Consider the following 24,623-nt stretch of genomic DNA (forward strand, 5'->3'; position numbering starts at 1 on the left):
AGAAGTGCCTTATGTACTAGCTATTCTCAATTGGTTTACTGCAACATGCTATTATTTTTTATTAGAAAGTCTGCCTATCAGCCTTTGGCATACATAACAATTGGTACATCAGGAAGAGCAAGCTGTATAAAAAAAATAAAACCAATTTTCAATGGGAAAAAAGGAAGTTACACAGTTTATTCTTGCAATATGAGTAATGCAATCTCTTTGAAGGAAGAGATAAAATAAAGATGATAAAAACATTTAAATACAGCTATATTCAGTGTAAAAAAACCTGAAACTCAACAAACTTACGTAAGAATCCAGCCAAGCTTACCATTGGTTCTTACGAAATAAGATGTACAAAGTGTTCAGCAGTCTAACAGAATAGTTTAAGTACTACTTTGACTGAAATTCTCCCCACTGTATCATCACAGACATTAAAATGTTATAATTTGTTACATACCTAATTTTCCCCTGTTCTGTTAAATCTCCGTCACTGTGTAATATTGTTGTTAGCAACCTCAGAGTAGAAGTTCCTGACTTGCTGTGGTTGTTCTTCATTCCTAGCAACCATCGAACCATCATCTTGATGGCCTGAATCTGAAAAAAATTTTATATGCAGAAGTCAAATCACACCATGAGCCTCATTTTTAAAATAATCTTTATCTTAATTTAATCATGCTATATTTTCCCAAGTAACTTTTGCTGTTATGAACACAAGCCTGTCAAAGGTTGCAAAACATCACTTAAGTACTGAAAGATAACTAGATGTACTCTCACTTGACAGCAACTTTTCATTTAAAGCTCAAACATTTATTACAGTAAAAAATCATATAATATTTAGTTAAAGCTCAAACTCTTTCTTCTACTAAGCAATCATATGTTTTATCCTGTGCAAACATTATCTTAACTGAGCTTATATCCACTAAACACTGTGGAATAGGTAAAACTATTTATACTTATTAAGAAAATGTTACTGGATCAAAAAGCAGAACACATTTTCATTTTCCTATATTCCTATAATTCCTGTGCTTAAACAATCCCTCTATATTCTTTATTTATATATATAATATTTGAGTTTAAATTTAAAGACATGTAAAGGAAAAAACAGTTCATAGACATTTTGACTGTTAAGAGTATCCACTTGTATTAAGGCAACTGGAAAAGAATATTTCTTTCATGGATATTTAAAGAAAAACCTCAAAGCCTGTTACTTAGGATTATTTGCCTTTTGCCAATGGAAATATCAAGTGCTTTGAGGCAAGCTTCTAAAAGTATACAGAATCCACCAGCTATCATGAAACTGCGTAATTTCACATGTTTCTTTAGTGAAAACAATGGATGAATTTTGAGATCAAGGTTGTTTTAATATTTGAGTCCCTTTGTCCTTTCATTTTCATTCTACAGGAGAGCAGAGTGACAGAGAAAGCAGAAAGAGGAGTATCTTCTTACAGCAAAATTACAATGCCCATCTGAATCACTTAGACATCCTTGGAGGGGCGGGAAGACACCACCAAAAACCAGTTACACAGTAACTTCATACTTTTATATAAACATACATAAATCACCAAATGTAATTAATCATATAGCTGATCTATTCCATGTAACAGACTGGTCACAGTGGTCTCTTCAGATCTAAGTTCTAGGACTGTCTTCTATATATGACTTTATCTTTTAGCACTGTAGCCCATTTAATCCACCTACAGAATTCTAGTTCTATCGGTAACACCAGCAAGAGGTAGAATATCTGTCCCTCAAGACCTCAAAATGTAAATAGAGTTTGTGGAACAGAAATGAAATGGTCTTGCCTCAGCTTTCCAAGTCTTCCACTGAAACAGCTGTAAGTATCCACCAGAAGATTGTAAGAGCAATAAAAACAGTATGATGATGATGATAATGATTCAAGGCCCCACTTCGAATATTGTGTTCAGTTTTGGATCCCTCATCATAAGGACATTCAGGTGCTGGAGAGACTGCAGAAGAGGGCACTGAGGCTGGTGAGGGGTCTGGAGTACAAGCCTGATGAGGAGCAGCTGAGGGAACTAGGGCTGTTTAGCCTGGAGAAAAGGAGGCTGAGGGGAGACCTGATCGCTGTCTACAACTACCTGAAAGGAGGGTGTAGCATGGAGGGTGTTGGTCTCTCCTCCCAAGTAGTAAGTGATAGGATGAGAGGAAATGGCCTCAAGTTGTACCAGGGGAGGTTTAGATTGGATATTAGGAAAAAAATTCTACATGGAAAGGGTTGTCAGGCATTGGAACAGGCTGCCCAGGGAAGTGGTGGAGTCACCATCCCTGGAGGTGTTTAAAAGGCGTTTAGATGAGGTTCTTAGGGACATGGTTTAGTGCCAGAGTTAGGTTATGGTTGGACTCGATGATGTTAAGGGTCTCTTCCAACTGAAACAATTCTATGATTCTATGATGATGTGTAACCATTAATACTTTCCATTTGTTGAGAGGACATAAACGTCCCAGCTCTATTTAATCTTCAAGTAAATGATGTATTCAGCCAGGGAACAGCCACATTCTACTTTGTGCCCCGACATCTCTGGTCAACTCCCGAGCAACTTCAATTTTAAGGTTTGCTTCTCTCTTTCCCTTCCACAATTTCCTTCCTCCAATTTTACTGTCCAAATCTACTCTACGCTTCCTTCTATGTAGCAAGTCCAAATCCCAACTCCTTCAGAATTTTCCTCTGAGCCCACTATGTTCCCTGTTTCTTTGCTGGTGTTCATGACGTTGTGATGACATTCCAGCAGCCCCTCAGAGCTAAGCATTCCCATGTAATTAGTACAGGCATGAGAATTCCCCCAATCACTGCTTCTGGGTACCTGAAGACTTAAATAAACATGACATAAGTTTGCACTGCCCTCATGTTTTAACCTTTTCTTTGCAGCCAAATAGGGTAACTATTAAAGGATAATTCCAGTTAGGAGTGTCAGGAGGTCTCCAGTTCAATCTCCTGCTCAAAGGAAGGTCAGGTATCAAGTCAGACCATGTTGGTCTCAGTTTTATCCACTGTTGTGTTGAAAGCCTCCAAGAATGGAGATTGCACAGGCTCTCTTGGCAACCTGCAAATTCTTGCAACCTGTTCCATTGCCTGACTGTTCTGGTTTTTTTCTCATATCCAATCCGAACCTCTTGTTTCAATTTGTGTCCCACGAGCCTAGAATTCTCCTCTGAGATTAAAATCATTATATACAACATGAAAATACCAAGAAAGTAAAAGTAAAATGTGGGTCAGAGCCATATCAAAGGCCACACATGACTGCTCTGTACCAGACTTAGCAGCACAACACAAATTACATGTATGCTAATTGCAAGCAAAAGTAATAGGATATGCCCATTTCTTTCTGAAGTAGTGAATATAACATGACAGATCTCTGATTTGTCACATGAGAAAACTAATTATTAGCTTTATGTAAACTGTCATTAGTGAATACATATTACTTTTTAATATTAAATTTAACAATTAAAAATAATCAACAGGTAATTACAAGCCTTTTCTCTGATCTAGAGGTTATCATCATGCCTCTGTTGTAGAAGTATAATGGGCTCCCATCCCATGCAGTGATCCTAGAAACACCATCTTCCTACTGCATCAACACTATGACAACAGCTGGCTCAGGATTCTACTACTTCAGTTTTCAGAGCCACCAATGCTGCAGGTTTGTGCAATAGTGAAAAATTAAATAACGCCCACTTAAAGCACAATTAGAAAAATAGGATGAGGAACCTTCTATTGCAGTGTACATAGAAGGAAACAAGAAATATCACTGCTGCTGCATAAGTCTCAGTCCACTGCATGGTGCATACAAGCATTCAGTACTGGCCACTGTCAAGAGAGATTACGGCTTCACACCTGGCACTGGAGTGTCTGCTGTAAGAATTCAAGTCTAACTCTCACAATAACTAATCCAAGTCATATTTAATACTGCACTGAAACATTTCTCTACAGGTACAATTTCATTTCAGATTTAACATCCAAAACTAAGGAGAGCCTGTATCAGTCTACATCTGTTAGGCTGCACAATACTTTAATTTTTCATTAGTCCCTCCCCCTTTCATACTTAAACTTCCTAGTTTTAAGATCCCCCTTAGATATATCATACAGTTATGTTACAAACGGGAGCGTTTTAAAAAAGGCTTTTAAAACCAGAGTAAAGAAAAATAGGCTGTCAGCGAGATTTGTTTATAAACCAATGGTGTGGCCTGAAGCATTCATTAAATACAGGCTTCTCAGTAGTAATAAATGCTAATTAAATTTGCAGATCAATTTTCACAATAACGTGTTTTCACTTGCCAATAAATGCTTCTTACAGCTTTCAGGCTTGGCTTCAACTCTCAGTTGCCTTAAGATTTTCTATCAGCCAATTCCCTTCCAAATAGCTAATTGTACGAAAAGATTTATTAACACAAAAGTGCATTTTAGAGAGACATTATAGCTTCACAAATCATAAAAAAAAGACAACTAGTATTTACTGCTTGAAGTTACATGTATAATCATTGAAGTGAAAGCATGTCAATTTTAAACTAGCAGTTCATGAAATGAAGAGAGACATGCATTTTTTAACAGTTTTTGGAGTGTACTATGTAACTATGGGATCACACAAATATGAAAAATACCCTTGCTGTAGTTGAACGAATTAAAAGCTAACAAATCAACTCCAAACACAACTGAGAACTTCCAGTAATGAGTTCTGTACCAAGCTGGAAACCAAAGCACTCACTAAACCAGCAGAGAAGGTGGTACGTTACAAAGAGTTTAACGACTTCAAGAGGGAAGGCAAAGAACTTCTTAAAACCATCAGAGCAACTTTATTCAAAAGGCACTGGAAATTAAATGACTGCTGTAATTAATTTAGAAACAGCATACTACAAAGTACCTGCATCTCTTTAATTCTAAAAGAAAATGTGAAAGCATAGCCCTGTTCTGAAGGGCATTTCAAAACAGAGACACAGGGTGTATTTTCCACAGTGTAAATGTATTTCTGATTGAGTGAAAAACTGATTGAGAATATCTATTACCAAGTCCAGGAATAATAACAAACTTGCTCAAAAAAAAGAAAAGCTTGAGATGACAAGGAAAAAAAAAAGAAAAAACAACAACAACAAAAACCCCCACAACACACCACATTTTTAATGTGATTTTTTTAAAACTAGTTTTTTCTCTAGTACACATTGTCCACAGTGAAAAAGCAATGAAACAGATATTTATTTGAGGAAACTGACAAATCCAAGAACAGGTTTTTGTCTTTATTCCAAAAGGGCATTGCAAGTTTATTGGAATGTCCTAAAAACAAAAAACCAAAAACAAAAAAAAAAAAAAAACAAAAAAAAAAAAAAAAAAAAAAAACAAAAAAAATTCAAAAGAAAAAGAAAAGCCCTTTTAAAAAGTCTCTAGGGTATTTAACTGCTATGTTAAACAGGAGAGAAAAAAATAATTTTACTTTAACTGTGACAATATCTGGAATACTTAATTGTTGCACACCAAACCTAAGTCTATAATAAGCTATAATAAAAATTCAATATAGTGTACAGACAAATTTGTTTATAAAAGTAAAAAAAGCAGATGCTCCCGAAAGCAAATTATTTTCTTCTGGCAATCCAAAAATGTATATTCTGATAAGATCCTCAATTTAAAAATAGTAACAACTTTTTTACTGTTAGAAAGGTGACAAGGAAACAGAACAACAGCAGTTGCCACCTTTAGGAATTTAGATATTTAACTGTCTTTATTATACATACGATCACATGAAAATATAGTAAGTGCTACTTACTTTAACAAGCGTTTCAGGAGACACTTCTTCATCTGGGACCCAAAGCTTTGTTGTCTTTTTTCCTGGAAGCTAAACCAAATGTTACACTTAGTTACAGCACTGTTACTCTTCAGTGAAACCTGCTGTAATCTCCTCTTTTCTGTTTGCTTCTGAAAACAATACAGCAGCACTCACTGGTTTGCACTGTGCCTGCTGGATTTTATAGAAGTAACCAGTACAGAAGTGAGATCCTGTTCTGACCTCACCACTCAAGCATCAGCAAATCTAACAGCAGACAAGGGTTTTGTTGTTGTTGTTATTACCTGAGAACTATTGCTTTAGAGTGTAATAGCCATTGCTTTGAAAATAAGTTCCACTTTCCATATCCACTACATTGGAACCTCAGGCACATAGCTTTAGACAGTACATCTTTCCCTAAACAGTGGCTGACAACGCACTAATTATTTTTCTCACTTTATCATCACTATCAATACAGAATTATCAGAAAAAATGAAATTCACATTCTCCCATTTAAATAGTGTATTTTAGTTTCAAATGCTCTATACTTCCTAAAAACAACTGGCTTGCTCAAGACAAGACACTTAGTGAGTGAAGTCAAGCAACAGTTTTCCCATTCTTAACAAAAGGCAAGTCAGGAGTGATCAAATGCTGTGCTATATACAGCTTGTCGCTTTTGTAAGGACTACCAAAATTAGTATTATCTCCTTTCCTGTACTGTGGGTTTTCAATTGGGTCAATCAGTACTCATGGAAATCCAAAAGTCAGCCATATACTAAAAGAAGAAGAAGCAAGCCAAAAATTTTGACAAGTACTTGCTGAGTATCTTCCCACAGGAGAAGTAGAATCTTAAAACAAGGTTTTAAAAATACTTACCCTATCATTCATTAGCAAATCTTTAACAATAAAAGTGGCAACCAAAGATTTCAAAGGGGCAGCAAACTGGTCAGGCGCTAGCATGGCTATATGGCCAATAGTAACCAACGGTGTAATGAGATGCTCAAAATTGCTCGGATCCAGACTTTTATGGAGTGGCTAGAATAAAGGCAACAAATTCAGGTGTTACTGGTATCATCTATGTCTTATTGAGGGAAGCGTGGGGAGAGTTCTCTACCAAGTTGTCCATGTCTAGTTCAGAAATATAGTTTTAAAAGAACTATTAACTATTTAGATTTAAAGACACATTCACCAACCCTGCAAGTCTACAAATCAAAAGAAAAATCAAGAAAGATAAAACGTTTTACACATCTGGGTAGGTCAAAAAGTGGCAGCTCAAGCAGGACTGTCTGGGAAAAAAACCCCACTTTTTCTTGTTGAAGAAGTGGGCATACTGTACCTCAAGAAGGCAACATCAGTAATGGACTACAATTCAGCCTTCAAGATAAAAGGCTGATGGTCACTAATTAAAATGTACATTTGTGGCCATAACTATAAAATCTAGTTAAATAGTCTCTACCATAACTCAGTTTTCCATAATTTCTGTAACAATTTCAATTCTTTATGCCAGACCCAACAAAGGGGAGGAGTGGTGTATAGTTCCTCTTTCCATAAGTAGTTCTTGGCTCTAGCAGATGGTCCAACATTTTGTTTTACTCTATTGTCTGTTAAAATACATGACCCTAAACAAGACAGATCATGGGATACTAAAAACCATTATTTACTACTATTTTTCAGGCCAAACTATATGAGAACAAAGGGAAAGAGGAAAAATATGTTTTCTAAATTTGGAAGATCTTACCATATAAATTGCCACTACAATCCTTAGTTTATATATTCAATATAAGAGAGTAATAAAAAGTAACTTAAATATGTTAATTTTACCTCAAATATCTGTGCAAACTGTGTTTCTTTACTGGAAAATATTGCATGGATGCAGTGAATAGCATACTTGGCTTGACGAGGGGGTCCCTTTTTAGCTTTATGATGCAACACTGGAAGCAAAGCACTTACACAAAAAAAAAAAAAAAAAAAAGAGATAAGTACCTTTTCACAAATCAAAAATCTACCAAAATATCAAGCTAGCAAAAAAGTACAGATATACATATACAGAACACACCACCTCTGCAAAAGTGCTAACTCTTTTGGTTTTGGCAATTTCTTCAAAGAAAGAAAAGAAAGTATTTACATGGCTTGCAAGTAAAAAAAAAACAGCCCTGTTTTTTGTTGATAAAATGTAGCAAAACAAAGACTTTATCTGCACAAGTTACTAAACATTGCTTTGGAAATATTTGTGTCTACACATTTTCATTGAACTGCAAAGAATGTTTTTACATTGCCAAGTATTTAATTTAGGAAAAAACATAAGTAATTCTGAAGGGCAATGATAGAAATTGTAATAGCATCAGTGGCATATCAGCTGTCACTACCTTAGATATATTCATTTCACTTCCGTTCTTCAAAAAGTACTGCATTTTAAAGTCCTTACAATCTCTTTGCTGTTTTATCTGAAGTAACACTTCCTTCCAAAAGAATGCAGGATAATGTTACAGCACACAAAAGAAAGAATGAGATCTTCCAAAATCCCATACAGTAAAGAACACTACTCAGAGTAAGATATAGAACTCACGATCGTATATGAGGAAAGTCTTCTTCAATTTTACTCCCTGTATTTTTGAAAATTTGTAATGCAGCTTCTGCCACTTTTTCATCATCCATTTTTAAGCAAGCCAAGAGAGATTCAAAAGTTTCAGCTGAATGAAATGAGATAGGGTGCGTAAATGAAAGTACCTGCCAAAATAAGAGGAAAGCTGCGTTAATATTTTTTTAAAGGCCACTGCCATGCTGGAATATCTATAATACTCTGCCTGGTTTTGTCACATGATCCACATTTATCTTTCTCTGACTTTTTTTTTTCCAGTCTTCCTAAATGTCCCTCTCCTTACACATGATCTCATAAGTTTTAACTTATTTCTCCCGTGTCAATTTCTTCTCCTGTTATTGTGAACATGTACTTTTCAGTGGCTACATCTACATTAGCAAGTACTGGGTTACAGCAGAAGCAGGTCTTAAGAGAAACACAGGTGATGCTAAGGAAGCAATATTCACATTTCAGGGGGTTTACTTCAGAGTATTTCTAGACTGACTGAACTCACTTTAGCCACTGCAACACAACATGCGTTTCTGAAGCCCAGAATTTTATTTCTCTAGAAGGAATCCAGCTTGTGTGCTCTCAGACTTCGTGCTTGTTTGCTAAGTGGAACAACTAGTTGTGCTCTGAAATTCCTAACTCTAAAACAGTAATAGGGGCATACCCCATAGGGTCTCTAGTCCCTCAAGCTTTCCACAGCAGCTTTCCAGATCCCGTACCTCTCCTTCAGAGTCTTAGACTCTGTTTTCAAGTATGACAGTTCTCCCACATTAAAAAAAATTAAAAGTCCTCATTTGATCCTCCCTGAAAGTTTGCCTTCATTTTTAAGTGGCTGTTGATTATTAGTCTCTTTCCATATGATATTCTGACCCATGGCAAAGAAACAATCCTTGAAATCTAGGCACTTCTTCACACACAGTGTTCTGTTTTCACCAGGCTACCTTCCTTCTCACTTCGATGTATGGAATTCTCTTTTCTGGACTCCCACATTTGTCCCTTCTGGATTATTCTCACGATATACAGACCATCTTCTTCAGGACAATCTTCCTCCTCTTCCTTAAAGGTGTCATGCCAGTCCATATGAATATGCAAATACTGACCTGGAAGCCTTCTTTCAAATATAGAGTCCTTCGTGACACAATTCATTCTTATTCAGATTTGCGCTACTGGCTTTTTGCACTTTTATCTAAACATATACATCTGGCTAAAGACTCACATGCTCTCACATCTACTAGGCCCTTAGCTGATCTAAGATATTCTGAATACATCAGCATGCGAGTCCTTTAGATTCTGAGGTCTCTGAAGTCAATCCATAGCTGGAATTTTCCCAACCGTACTGTATAACTGAGGGGGTACTATGGCACAAGTACCTTTCTGCACACAGCTGACACTACATAGTGCTGTTAGCCTGAAGTCTTTGAGAGAGATTAAGTGAAACAAAAAAGGCAAATATAGTTGCATTTTAAAAGTTTCACGCTTTTAGTAGCATTTGTAAATAACACAGTGATTGGCCCTTTTCCTCCTAGGAAAAAGGAAGAACAGAGTAAGAAATTTTGTACAGTGTTCCCAGAAATGCATCTTGATGGGGTTTGCTATGTTAACTGAGTCTCAAAGATTACACATAGTTGAAATAGATAGGACCTCAATTTATGAGGAACTCAGAGGAGCCACAGTACTGTAGTGATATACAAGTACAGTTCCAGAAGTAGTACAACTGTATTCACAAACTGCTGAATTCACGCTCAATAATCAAAACTCAGCTGCTGATGTCACACACACAACTACTTTTGATTCCAGAAAAACTTCCAAATGATTTATACAATAACCATACTTATGCGACACATAAGATGAGCAAAGAGAACAAAAACCAAACCAATATTCTTCCAGATAGCCACCACGTGCTTATGATTAATGATACTGAGTGCTAATTAAAAATTTATCTTAACTAGATTGCTTCAGACAGTTTTACATGCTCACTGGCCACCAGGAGTTTACTTGCCTTAAGCAATTCAAGCCCTGCTCTGATTGCCTGGTCAGTAGGCACACCCTCATCTTCATCATCTGCTGTTCCATCTATAGACTTGTTCACTTGCTTGATAAGGGCACTGAAAAGAAAAACAAAACATGGCCTCGTGTTCACTGCAATTGCACCATGTGTGACCATTTCCATAAGTCTAAGATATAATCTTTTTAAAGCAACTTATTTAAAACATAAGCTTGTTCTAAAACAAATATGTCTGCTACATACACAATCTGGTTGTCCTCATCTCCTATCTAAATCAAAGCTTATGAAGCAGTCAGTCAAAAAATATTTATTCCTAATGAATTAAGAACTATATACAAATTACTCTGGAAGGATAACCAAAATAAGAAAACAATTTGAGCATTACAAGAAAAATTCAGGTAAGAATTATGGTGAGGTTACTAGTTGCTATGGATTCTTAATAACTGATGGAAAAATAACTTGTTTATAATGCTTAGTCTACAACCAAGAGGAAAAAAAATAACCATTACACAGCTGTGTTAAGGGCTGATGAAAAATTTAAGAGACCTATCTCCTGCATATTTCACCTTGATAGTAATGCTTCTTTTTTTTGTTATACTGTATCCAAGAAAGGAAAATTGTGATTATCCAAATGACCCTATTAGCGAGTGCTGTAGGCAGCTTCCCTATCAAGAACTGAACAATATTCAGAATATTCCTTATGTACATCCTGTAAATGACATTTAGAGAAAAAAAAATTCTCCAAACAAAAAAAAAACCCCCACAAAAACCAAACCAAAACCCCAAACAAACAAAAAACCCCCACAAACAAAAAAACCAAAACCAACAACCAAAACACAACCAACCAGTAGCAAACCAAGGAAGAGAATTCCTAGTCAGACTTCCCAGACTTGTATTTTTTTTCTGCCCCTAATTGGACAAAAATGGCCATCTATTAAAAAAAACAGACAGTCTGAGTCTCAAAAACGAAGAAGTTTAGTGAAATTTTACAAAGATCAGAGAAGACCAATTCTGTGGCTTTTTTTGCCTTTTTTTCTTTCTTTTTTCTTGTTTACTGTATGGCAGTCAGTCAGTAGATAGACTGTGAAATAAATATTACAGCTTATTGCCACATGTGAATATTACTTTAAATATACATTTTATATTGCTTCTGTGAATGTGAAAAAAAGGTGTTTTCAAATTTTAAGTGAAAATTCAGCTACACATTGTACGTAATCCAAAATGAGAAACAACCTTTTAAGTGAAAGCTCAATGGGTCCATTATGTAGCAGGTGTAACAGGCAGAAACTGGAAATCTCAAGTATTTAAAACTCAATTTACTACAGTTGGAATTAACAGATAAGAATTTACCAGTATTAAGAACTAATTGTCTCTACTAAGGTACCATTTACCTCAAATACAGCTGTTAAATAATCATTTCAGCGATTACTTCCCCCCCCCACCCCCCCCATAACTTCACTGGCTTACTCTTCCTTAAAGTCTTGATGCTTCACCACTACAATCTTGACTTCCTCAGTTAAATCACTGTTTATGTCATTATGAGCTAATATTCTGAGTGGAAAGAATCAATGAATAGCCATCGGCAGAAATTCATTTTAAAATAAGTCAGGCAGTCACAAACCAAACTTCCCCCATCAGCAATAGATCCATTTTTATCGACAGGTTGTCCCAGCTGTGCTGAATGACAAATCAGTTGTTAGTGCGCCTACATTGTGGAGGAGGACACAAAAAACCCTAAGCAAGGGAAAACAGAAGAAAATACTGCAGGTCACCAGGCCTTAAACTGCACCTGTGCAACCCACTACTGCTTGTGCTTAAAGGTGAGATAAACCCCGATTTCAAGCCCTGTGATCTGCAGCCATCAACATACACACACAAATACCTGATGGATTCAGTATCAATGTGCACAGGAGCAATTCTCTCAAGAAGAAACTTTATCATCTCCAGGAAAGGATTTGTTGGTTGCTTTGGGTTGCCCAACTTCTTTGTTATTTCCCTCTGCAATATAAGTTTCAATTAAATTTATAATCCATTCAGTTCCCCAAACATTTCCATATCTTAGAAACAATTCTTACCACACATCCTTCAGCCTGTTTGCAAGAACATGTTGGGCTAACAAGCATTTCTAACTGACTTCTTATTTTTTCATCATCTTCTAGAACTTGTGTGAACTTTTTCATGAAATCTTGAGCTTTCCCTGGATCTGGAAGGTTTCCTTTAAATAAGCAAAATAAGTTACTATTTATCTTCATAAGTGTCAGTATTATAAATTACACAAGTTTGAAACATTAACCAAGAAGGGTGGGGGAAAAAACCAAACAAACAAAACCACAAAGCACCTTAACATGTGCAGACATATCTATGAGGACACTGATTTCTAGAGATTTGTGTGCCCACAGACCTCCCCGGCTATTTACTTTTCTCACCCTTCACGTTCATTTTTCAGCAAGTCTCCTTGTTCCTGTTAATATTAACAGCTGCAGTTGACCTCAGAATACAAAGCCTACACTCAAAAAATATACTCTGCATATAGATCACCTGATATCACAAGTAAACATCACAAGGGTATTTCTGCTAAATTACTCCTTCACTCAATGTAAATTTTACAACAGCTTGCAACATTTTAAAAAAGCTTTTAAAATGCATTTCTTAAGCTAAATATTAATTTTTATTTACATTTTATATTATAGCAAGACGATTTATTGGCAAAGTATTAGTATACTATTTAAGATGCTCACGGTTTTGGTACAGGAGATGTTAAGCAAAGTTGGCACAGAAAATGGTATAGGACTACAGGACAGTTAGGTCAACACAAGTTCTACTAAGTATTTGTTTTGCTATATTGATTTCTTTATTATTCTAAAAAGCAACCCAGAACTAAAACAATCAGAAAAATTACAAAGTGATCAACTTTTATGTTATAAATAAAAGGAAAAAAAAAAGATTTGGAACATGGCCAACCAAGTAGCAAGATGCAGGTTTTCCTCCACATTTTTTCAAAAATGTACATATCCTGAACTAGTGTCTTTTTTTGCCAGAACAGTTGGCTTTTTTTAAAAAAAGGTTGACTTAAAAACAAAATTTCAGAATTGTAAAGTAAGATTTTCTTCTTTGTACTGGTTTTAATGCTTCTTCATACTGGTTTTACCGCTATTGGCATGGTGGTGTCTGGGGGGTACAAGAAGTGTTGCTTTGGGGTTGGCGGTTTTTTCTTTGCTGAGAGTTCAGGTTACATGGAAGTTCTTCAGTTTCCAAAGTGCCCTCCCTGCTACTGAAACCCAAACTCTTTTGCATTCTCCCAGCAGCACTTACAATACCAACACCTCAGAGAAAGGTCAGTTAGTAGACAGTTTAGTGGGTTAGTTTACATCGGTTAACACACATTCTATAACAAATGGTAAAGCAGACACACCCTAGATCATCTAAATTTTGAGTTAGTCCACAACAGATGCAGTCAAAATGTCATGTTATAAACTACATCACTGGAGACTTTTTACAGTAAGGAAGTAATCCTGCTTACAGTTGTCTTAATTCTTTAAAGCATATTGTTACATTATGTTTATCATTACTTAAGTTTTATCTCTCACAAAACTTTTAAAGTAAACTTACCCCAAATGATTTTTAAAGCAAGAAAGCAATATATTTCAACTGTAGTTTTTAGACAGTGTAAATACTTCAATTGACTTACTTGTTATAACCATCACTTTTGAGAATATAGCTTTACTGCTGGCATCTGTCTGCAAGTCACAAAAGAAAAATGGATTAAGTAAAAATTTTACATTATATATATTTCCACTTTGAATACTGAGTGAGCAAAATTCCGTAATGCATTATCAACAAGTCAGCACCCATCATTTTACTAACACAGTGTGTTAGAAATCAAACCCACCACTGCAAAGTTAATGCTGGACAGTTACAGTAAGCAAAAGGTAGATCATACCTGCAGTATCACTCACTCTCACATATACTTAGGTAAAACATTTTTATTACTTTTCAATCTACTATATTACTTATGAACAGCACAAATGGGTTATTTCTTTAACTGTTTTCCATCTAAAGCCTCTTTGTTTTTAAATATAAAATGAACAGCAAGTGTTAAATTCACTTTATCTTCTTGTTCAGATATTGATTCTAAGTAGTCTCAGCAGTAGTTCCACTTTATTGTAAAGAACAGAGCAAGTCAATAATAAGACAATTGCTGCTCCTGTTCAGCTGAACCAGGAAGGCAGATGACAGCAGTGTAATTGTGAAAGTAATAATCAGGGACAATGACAACAAAATTAAAAAAAAAAAAAATTAAAACCTGGCAGCATTTCAGGATACCTGTGAAGCTTAGATTTCAGAGAAACTTGTTGATATAAAGTCACCCGACAGCACCTTACAAGCAAAGTAAGTTACCCAAAAACAGACTTTTAATCTCATTTATTTTCATTTTGTCAGTATAGAATTTCAAATTCCACATGCAAAGCCTCCTTAAGAACTAGTTCTGACACTGAATAAATGGAAGAGGAATAAAAAAATACAACAAATTTCACAAGTAGAACTCCATAGCAAGGATATTTTCTTTATGAGACTATATTTCTAACAAATAAGTGATGTTTCCACAACATACTACCTACTACTGAAGGTGGACAAACTAGTTCCCAAAACACTTTTTCCCCACTTTTAGTTGTAATCCACAGTATTCTACAGATCAGGAAGTTTTATAGAATTGCACTAAAGTTGGAAATATTAAGGAATTATCAGTAAAAATTACAGAGGAAATCCTTAACTGTACGGTGAAGAAACCAGCCTAATCATCTTCAAAGTAGTGTTCTAAGGTAGACAAAATAATTTTAAAAAATTTAGCATGAGATTAAGACAAACAAGGTTTTTAGTGCATGTCCTCACTATCTTGTGACACAGACACTTGGCACATAATTCTAGCCATTAAGTATTTCTGCAGAATTTTCTGTGACTTTTTAGTGCCAGAAGAACACTGTTTTCAGGGCTGTTGTCACAGCTGAACAGGAATGCTCAGACAATGACAGAAAAAAGCGAAATCAAATCTGGTTTACAGGATTCAAATAATGATGTCAACAGACACAGAATCTCCATATTTGCACCTCTTGCAACTCAGAAGAAAAATACCAAAACTGTACTGTGGACTTTCTTTGGTTCTGACTGGTCTGGTCTTACTGTGGACTGGCTGAAGGAGAGAAGCCAGAGAGTCGTGGTCAATGGGGCAGAGTCTCGTTGGAGGCCTGTATCTAGTGGAGTCCCTCAAGGGTCAGTACTGCGACCAGTATTATTCAATATATTCATCAATGACTTGGATGAGGGAATAGAGCGCGCTGTCAGCAAGTTTGCTGATGGCACCAAACTGGGAGGAGTGGCTGACACACCAGAAGGCTGTGCTGCCATCCAGCAAGATCTGGACAGGCTAGAGAGTTGGGCGGGGAAAAATTTAATGAAATATAACAAGGGAAAACGTAGAGTCTTGCATCTAGACAGGAACAACCCCACTTTCCAGTATAAGTTGGGGAACGACCTGTTAGAGAGCAGTGTAGGGGAAAGGGACCTCGGGGTCCTGGTGGACAGCAGGATGACCATGAGCCAGCATTGTGCCCTTGTGGCCAAGAAGGCCAATGGCATCCTGGGGTGTATTAGAAGGGGGGTGGTTAGTAGGTCGAGAGAGGTTCTCCTTCCCCTCTACTCTGCCCTGGTGAGACCTCATCTGGAATATTGTGTCCAGTTCTGGGCCCCTCAGTTCAAGAAGGACAGGGAACTGCTGGAGAGAGTCCAGCGCAGGGCCACAAAGATGATTAAGGGAGTGGAGCATCTCCCTTATGAGGAAAGGCTGAGGGAGCTGGGTCTCTTTAGCTTGGAGAAGAGGAGACTGAGGGGTGACCTCATTCATGTTTATAAATATATAAAGGGTGAGCGTCACGAGGATGAAGCCAGGCTCTTCTCGGTGACAGCCAGTGATAAGACAAGGGGTAATGGGTTCAAACTGGAACACAAGAGGTTCCACTTAAATATGAGAGGAAACTTCTCCTCAGTGAGGATGCCAGAGCACTGGAACAGGCTGCCCAGGGAGGTTGTGGAGTCTCCTCCTCTGAAGACATTCAAAACCCACCTGGACACATTCCTGTGTAACCTCATCTAGCTGTTCCTGCTCTGGCAGGGGGATTGGACTGGATGATCTTTTGATGTCCCTTCCAATCCCTAACATTCTATGATTCTGTGATACTGGCTGAAGCTCCCATTAAAACTGACCTTAAATTGAGCAAACTATTAATAATTTATCCAAACACAAAATAACCTGAGTCAGAAATATTCTTTTTAACTTCTAGTAGTATAACTCTACAGAAAAATGATAGATTGAAGAAGATCAAACTTCTTTTTTTTAAGAAGATCCACAGTGGCACTTTTATCTACATTATCTTGCATTCATTATATGGAAGCATCAGAACAGCTGCTTATCTGCACCAAATGACGCTTACAGGCTAATACAGACAAACCAGCGTTCACCCACTTTTCCAGATGTGAATAGGCAAGTTTGTGTATTTTGTTTAACTGAATACCATTGCTGTAGGAGAAAACAAGAGGACCTGTGATTTGTGCTTCTGCTCTTCAGAGAAGTAACTCATCTTAAAGGCAAATTTGATGTCTGTTCTGTCTCAGATTAAGATAAATTATCATCAACAGAAATGGAAAGTTTCTTAACACATTTTCAGTCTCCTCAATAGTGCTTACACTGGGGAGAGCCTGAAGAGGAAAACAGGAGAAAGCCTGAACAGTTCCACTAAATGGCAGAAAGGTTTTCTAAGATGAGAAAAAGAGTGTACTGGCAAGTTCAAAGACTTATAGTCACAGAACAATGTAGCATGGATTTGAAGGATGGAAGCACAAAGACAGGTTAACTTTTCAATATCTGCATGCACCTCAGGAACATTATTTGTTTCTGCACGTTCCTATAAAGACACACTGGGTTTGCTTACAGTCCCATTTTTTTGCCAGTAAACCCTGATGCTGCCACCACATGATCAAGAAGTCGCTCACTAATTCAGCAGAAACCTGACACTGCAGTGTCTTTGGCTGTAGCCACTACACAAAGAGCATTTGGGATCCTCTGGCATCTGACAGCTTTCCCCTCCTCTAAGACTGACATTAACCAAAAGCCTCCTATCCAAAACAAAAACGCTAGACAGAACACAACCCGCATTCCTCCTATTTTGGGAAAGTCTGGACTGGAAACCTAATTTCTCAACTACTATATATTATTTCTTTTAAAAAAGCATCAGATTAAACTTTTGGCATTAAAGTCAAGTTCTAATCATATTCCAAATTATATCCAGAATTTCATCTTAGGATTTTTCTTCCCCAAATATGAGTATGCACACACATTTAACTAAAACAAATCTAAATTTTACTTCATGAGAATATCCTAAATTATCAATAAATATTTATTTTTTCCTTCTGAGTGAATTTGTTAACAAATAATTCAATTACAGTCTAAATCTCCAATATGACATCTAAGAAGTTTCCAAGAGGGAAGAGAAACAAGTAACCTGTTGGGATAAAAATATTTCAATTTATTGAATGTTACTAATCATACATAAGATAAAAAGTTAGGGTGTAGAAGTACTTTTTCTTAATTACTTAATTTGGCAGTCAAAAATAATACACTGGTTTTTTCCCCTCTTTCAAGAGCCATTAAAATCCTGGCAAGATGTAAATCAAACATTGGGAGTACATATTTTAGCATCAAGAGACTGGCAAAATCTTGCAAAAATTTCTAACACAGGCCTACTTCTTCACTTTTACTGACAAAATGTATACGCACCTCCTACTGCAAGTGTAATCTAATGGAATATCAGTTAACTTTCACAATATTTTCTGTCATTAAAAATAAGCTTGAGATATTCAAACAAATGATATTAGAAATAGTTTATTCTTTGAAGTAAAACTGCATATTCACTGCAGGATAAAGATAAATTGAACTCACTTTAGGTTGTTTTATTAGGTCAACTAAATCCTTTACTTGATGTCGTAAGAGATTTTGACATTTCCACATTTCATTCAATGCTCTAAAAAAAAAAAAAAGTTGTCAATGTCATCTAATCAATAAATAACACAAGTGTCCAACGAGAGCCTTTAAATTCTTTTCAACTTCAGACTCAGGAATGTGCTTATCACCTGAGATTTCACTGCAGCGTGAGCAAAGGCTAAATGGTTCCTCATGCCATGATATGGAAAATTTAATTCGTCATATTAGGCTTTGATTCGACATATTACATTTTGAAAAAACAGATGCTTAACCACACCACTTTTAAAAGAAGTAGGAAGTAACTGATGTCTGACCCATAAAGAACTCATTTGTACAAGCATGAAATCACTTCTAAAAACATTCCAAGAAACAGGCTAAAGCAGATGTTCAAGATTTTTATCATCAAAACAATGTTTTTCTTGCACACAGAAAGCAGCTAGTAAATGAGAAAATTGTGAAAAGTGGACATGATAAGACTTGTAAGAGATGCATTAGAGATTAGACAAAATTTAAAACTGGCACACTTTCCAGGTAAAAAAGCCATATAGGGAAAAAAAAAAGTTGAAGCTTAATTTAAAAAACTTCCAGAATCCACAAGTAAAAAGGTCAGTTCTGTATAACTAACTGAAGATACTATGTCTTTAAAATGAGTACTGCTGCATATGAAAACTAGAATTCAGAAGTTACTAGTTGGCTGAAATAATAAGTACTTAAAACAAGCAATTCTACATGTTTGTTTAGCCTATACTTTTAGTAGAACACTAACATTTTTTTTTCAATATTCTTAATTTTAGTTTGTTACAGTTGTAATGTCTTTAGGCAGATAATACAAGAAATCTAGGGGATTCAAAGATCAGTTTCTGTAGTATCTGAAGGCTTTGTTTTGTTTTAAGCCATTGTTTGATATACAAAGCTTCTTCTAGACCCCCACATGAGAAAAAACTATGTTCAATTTTAAAGTGATTGAATGTCACTCAATGAAAACTGAAGTAAAACTAAATTCAGTCAAACTGAACATTATAGCAGAAAACAAAAAAAAAAATTAGTCAAATTCATGCACATGTACCCATTTTAAGCTGGAGATGGCACATAACATAACTGTAAGCAAAACACATTGAGGGACAAAAGACAAGTCATTCCTTCTGACTTTTACGTCACTCTGGCTGCTAAAACAAGGAGTATATGAATTGAGAAATAGTCAGATAAGATTTAGGACTGGTCAACACTACCATCTATGCTATCTCTTTTTAGACATAAAAGGACTGACATGCATTCAACCTTCTTGCCAGATGTTTGACCGTAGCTTTTTAGCTGCTTATGGTTAAGAGGTATCACACCTTGTTAGAAAACACCCTGTCAGGTGGTTTGGAGTTTTTTTGCTTTTTAAATTTTTCTTGGTTTGTTGTTTTGTTTTTCCAAAATCCCACAAGAAATATAGATACTATTGCTACATTCTATTTTCTGACAGTTCATAAACTAGTTTTGTCCACTGGCTTAGGCTATTCATAACAATTTAGAACTAATTTACAGTAATATTTGTATTAAAAATAATTTTGCAAGAAGTCAAAAATAGCACATACTTCACAGCATTTGAATCCAGTGTTGCATAAAGGTAATATAAACATTTCATTCGTTCGTTCGTTTCCAGGTTGTGAGGGACCATGTACTGAGCAAAGATACGTTCAACAAGTAATCTGAAAGACAGGATTAAGAAACTTACTGTAAAGCAAGAAAGTGGTCTTGAATTGCTGAAACATTCATTTGAAAATTCTCAGACTTATCAAGAAATCAGTTGTTGCATACAAAGATGGGGTTATCAAAAAACCTAAAGGTCAAGTTACTTAACTTCCAATATAACCCAGTGTAAACTAATCAAAAATATATCACTACAGAAGAGGTAATGTTAAAGTTAGCAGTAGGACATCAAGAGATGACATTATCAAAATCAGATGTATTAATCTAAATAGGAACCAAAGGATTTTAGAGAAGAATGTCTCTTAATCATCAGCCCAAAAACATGTTATCAGTGAATTTCATTACAGGTCAGTATTGGGGTAAATTCATTAACTGACATCCCCCACCTCCAAAGAAATACCATGTCGATTATATCACATGCAATCATGAAGCCCAGAAGAATTCAGATACTAATCAGAAGGAGCTGACATCCCTCCACTCCTCCTCAGTCCCTTTCCCAAGGGTTGACTTTAACTCATTTCTTTTGCTTCTGCAATAATAATACAGCTGTATTCACACAGAAATTATTAAAAAGCTTCTGCCCTAACATGGAAATTCCTCATATGGAAAGAGAAGGAGAAAAAGATTTGAGTCTGCCACTTATGTAGGAAAGACTGAAAAGGAAAAAAAAAAAAGGCAAAACTAACCCCATGTTGCAATCTTAAATACCAAGAGGCCCAAGACTTTTTTGCAAATTGAAGTCAACAATAAAAAGACAGAGTAAAGAGACAAAAAACCATCAGGTATGTTTAGTCTAGAACTGAGAAAATACCCTCACGTGCAATTGGAGGGGGTGGTCACAACTCAAACACAGCTGGTTTAAGATCGTAAAGTTTAAGAAAAATGTGAGTGGGTGATATTAGATCTGATAATCCAGACAGTTCTGTCTACTTCCATGGTACCAAGAAATAATTGCTTATTTTCGAGATGAATAAGTCCACAAGTTTTTGAAGGGATTGTATGGGTTTGCAATGCCATTTGCATCCCACCATGCTGTGAAGGCCAGAGGTTCATTTCCAAAGCCACCAAGATGGCCTTGATTAGTCAAGGTGGCCTAGTTCCAAACTAGTTCTCCCATGTGCTACATTTATTTTTCAATAAAAACAACCATATAAGAGGCTATAGCAGGTGTGACAGAAGCATCGCTTTCACCACAAATACAGGACAAGGCTCTAAATCATGGCTATTATCATACAGTAAAACCAACCTTCTGCAGAAAGAGATGCCTTCACCATTGTCACTACATGTACTAGACTTAGCTTCAAAGCATACAGGAACAACATGCAAATCTAAAGCAACTATGTTAAAGCAATTTTACTGAGTTCTAACATAAAAAAAAAAAATCAGTAAGCTACTGAAATATAAGCAAAACACTCCTTTACTGAAACAGTGGTGAAGTACGGCTAAAAATTTTGAAATATTCCAACCTATGTCTCCCTTTAGAATCACTTTAGGTCTTAAAAGTAGGAAAAATCAACACAAGACAACATTTGGTTGCAGATGTATGAGATTATACATTGGATCAACACATAAAAGATCGGCACTTAAGCGCAAAGGAAAAACAAATCTGAGTAATAAGTTAACACACGTATCCACCCAACTGCCTAGTTTTCCGACTGACTTACCGGTCGTCAATACTGTTTTGATAATATATATGCAGAAGTTTATCTTTGATCCATGATATCTGTTTTGCAGCTTCTTTTCCTGCTTCTGATTGTAATGAATATTTCTTGTATATCTGTGCAAGTCCCATCATAGCTTCCTTCCTCACTCTCCACTTGAGAAAAAAAGAAATAGTACCCAGTTAAGCAGTTCAAAACTCAAAACTGAAAAGATTGAAGAATTACTTGGTAGGTACTTCCTTTTCTACACCAAAATAAGTTAAATTGAATTCTAAGTGCAACACATTCTCATTTGGACATATATTGCATCATATACATTATGCTAAACCTTTCAACACCAACAACTACTATGCAAGCATGCCTTTTGAATTTAGAATTGTTACAAATTTAAGCAAACACTCTTTCTCACAGATCTATACTGAACACTTGCAATTGTATTATAGGTGCAACAGGGGAAAGCAGGTCAACAAATGAAAAAAATCAGGTGATAACATTAATTTTCAAAGTTTGCCATCAACAGCCTTATTTATCATGCTTTAACATAAGCAGCAAACCTTATAAATTTTACCAAAAATGAAATATAGCTAAATTAAACTTCAGACTATTCAAATTTGAAAGCTACTACACTGATTTGCAGTCTTCCAATGATCTAATTAAAAGCAGGTAAACTAGCTACCTCTGATGGCGGAACATTTATCATCAGTAATCTACAATACATTCTGAAACCTGCTTGCAAATTATCTTATGAAAAATGTTAGAACGTTTTACAAGGGTCTCATTTTACTTAAAAATTTTACTAAATCTAGACAACTAGAACTATATTATTGTGCTTCAGCCTATTTTTTGGCATCTTTCTTTGTGTTTTGTTTTGGATTTTTGTTTGTTTGTTTGGGGGGTTTTTGCCTATTTTTGTTGGTTTGTATGTGTGGTTTTTTGTTTTGGTTTGGTTTTATCATCATATTATCTTAAATAAAAACACAGCCCAATGAAAAATTTGCCATTCCAGTGAGGGGCCAAAGATGCCTCATTAAATAGAATGCCTCAAAATTTTCTGCATTATATTCATTTTCATTAGTCATTTTAGAATTAGTTCAGCATTTTTTAGAAGTATTGCTTTTTAAAAAGCTGAATTGCAGTCTTGAAATATAATGCACAGACATTATTAGTACTCGTTATGCCTTACCCGCTTGTCCAGTGTTCGTTCTCTGACAAAATTAAGCAGATGGTCATTGACAAGCAAAAGATCTTTTTTAGCAGCAGTAACTATGGATACTATAACATCATGCCTTATAGCCTCTTCAGGGTCATGTGACCTTACTTTAAGATATTCTGGAAAAAAACAGAGTAAATAGTGCATTGTAAGTATATAACTTCAGCTACTTTTCTTTCTCTAGACAATACTCAACTGACAAAAGCCTAAAATATGACTTTATACTGTTTTGAAGACCAGCGGTAAGAAACCAATAGTTTTCTCTAAGATTAACTGTAATGCCAGTAAAACTTTTTTTATTTGCTTAGAATTTTATATAAATATTTCAGGCATTATGGAAGTAAGAATTATGTGGTACATTTTTATGACTTCTTATCATAGTTAGGCTATGTCTACGTTAGCCACTATTATAGCCCAACAGAACTGGATCTGTAGAGCTGAACAGACAGTGCTGAGAACTTCATATCCACACTATACACACATTCAAGTCTTACTTCAGGCTAAAGACTACTCTCTTCCTGCAGACTCCATCCCTTTTGGTTGCTGAAGCACATTAGTTGCACCCCTAATCTGAACTTCTATATGATCCACAAGGAATCTAGTTCACATGCTCCAGGAACACCTCCCAGTGTGAGCCATGTAACCATTGTAAGCAGTGACAAATCAAGAGACATACTTCAAAAACATGCTCTTTGACCAAGCTACAAATACTTGTTTAGACACATCCTGGTTTACTCAAAACAATTTTTCGAGATTATTTTGGCCCATTGCTACTTATTTGGTAGTATCAATAATCTTATACTATGAACATTTTAACTTTTCTGCTTCGAAGTGTCAAACATGTTAAATATCTATTGTCATTTTAGAAAGCTGACAAAGAATAAAAGGGCAAAGTTCATTTAGCCTTTTAGAACCATGTATTTTAGGTTCATTAGAAGCATAAGCGGGTAGGAAAACACACACAGAAGGGATTAAGATCACTGTACACAGCATACATAAGTGAAACACTGAGGACATTAGAAAATATTTTAAATCCAAAGTTTACTCTGAATGAAATAACCAGAGGTTATTGTTCTCTTATTACTGTTCAACGACCAGTGAAAATTTTCAATTCTCATCTGAAATACTGGCCATCAACATTTCTGGTTATCAGCACACGTGTCAAAAGAGTGCATCAAGAAATAAAGCTTTGCACTTACGGAGGTTATCAAATTTGAAATCCAAATAAGACTCTCAAAAACCAGTTTTGTTCCACAGGAAAACATAATAAACTAAAACAAACTAAGAACAATGCCATAGCACAAAACAATTCTGGTCTCAAACACCAGTGAGTCAGAGAAATTTTTCAACAATTTGACATCCGTAAGCGCTATGGGGAGAGAGAGGAGGGGCATGCAAAATTACATTTCCCAGAGGATACCATTAGAGGGGGCACAAAGTCCTGCAATGTTTAAAAAAAAAAAACAAACACCACACACCACACCACACACAAACACACAAACGCACACACACTTTGAAAATATGATTCTGATAATCACAGAGGAAATATGTTTACCATTCCATTAAGGAAAGGTCCAGAAACATTTTAAATGGTTTTGTTTGGTTTTGTGCATGTTTTTTTGTTTGCTTGAGAGGTGCGGGTTTTTTTTAGCTGGCTTAACAATATGAATAACTAAG

At 35.8% G+C, this 24,623-nt stretch overlaps 1 protein-coding gene across 4 annotated transcripts in view; it reads right to left on the bottom strand.

Moving 5' to 3' along the window:
- PDS5B (PDS5 cohesin associated factor B) overlaps positions 1-24,623 on the bottom strand; it is a 138,546-nt gene that overhangs the window by 53,367 nt on the left and 60,556 nt on the right. For all 4 annotated transcript variants that reach the window (XR_010606464.1, XM_065638895.1, XM_065638905.1 and 1 more), the window contains exons 11-23: positions 22,920-23,065; positions 21,740-21,891; positions 19,961-20,074; positions 18,339-18,420; positions 14,037-14,085; positions 12,424-12,563; positions 12,231-12,346; positions 10,343-10,448; positions 8,323-8,483; positions 7,578-7,701; positions 6,633-6,791; positions 5,760-5,828; positions 446-582 (exon numbers count right to left, since the gene is read on the bottom strand). Coding sequence is in view for 3 of the 4 variants with exons in the window: in XM_065638895.1 (XP_065494967.1) it covers positions 446-582; positions 5,760-5,828; positions 6,633-6,791; positions 7,578-7,701; positions 8,323-8,483; positions 10,343-10,448; positions 12,231-12,346; positions 12,424-12,563; positions 14,037-14,085; positions 18,339-18,420; positions 19,961-20,074; positions 21,740-21,891; positions 22,920-23,065 (1,555 nt within the window). In the remaining variant the exon portion in view is untranslated. The remainder of the gene's footprint in view (positions 1-445; positions 583-5,759; positions 5,829-6,632; positions 6,792-7,577; positions 7,702-8,322; positions 8,484-10,342; positions 10,449-12,230; positions 12,347-12,423; positions 12,564-14,036; positions 14,086-18,338; positions 18,421-19,960; positions 20,075-21,739; positions 21,892-22,919; positions 23,066-24,623) is intronic.

This window comes from Caloenas nicobarica, chromosome 1, assembly GCF_036013445.1.
Source record: "Caloenas nicobarica isolate bCalNic1 chromosome 1, bCalNic1.hap1, whole genome shotgun sequence".
NCBI classification, from domain to species: Eukaryota; Metazoa; Chordata; class Aves; order Columbiformes; family Columbidae; genus Caloenas; species Caloenas nicobarica.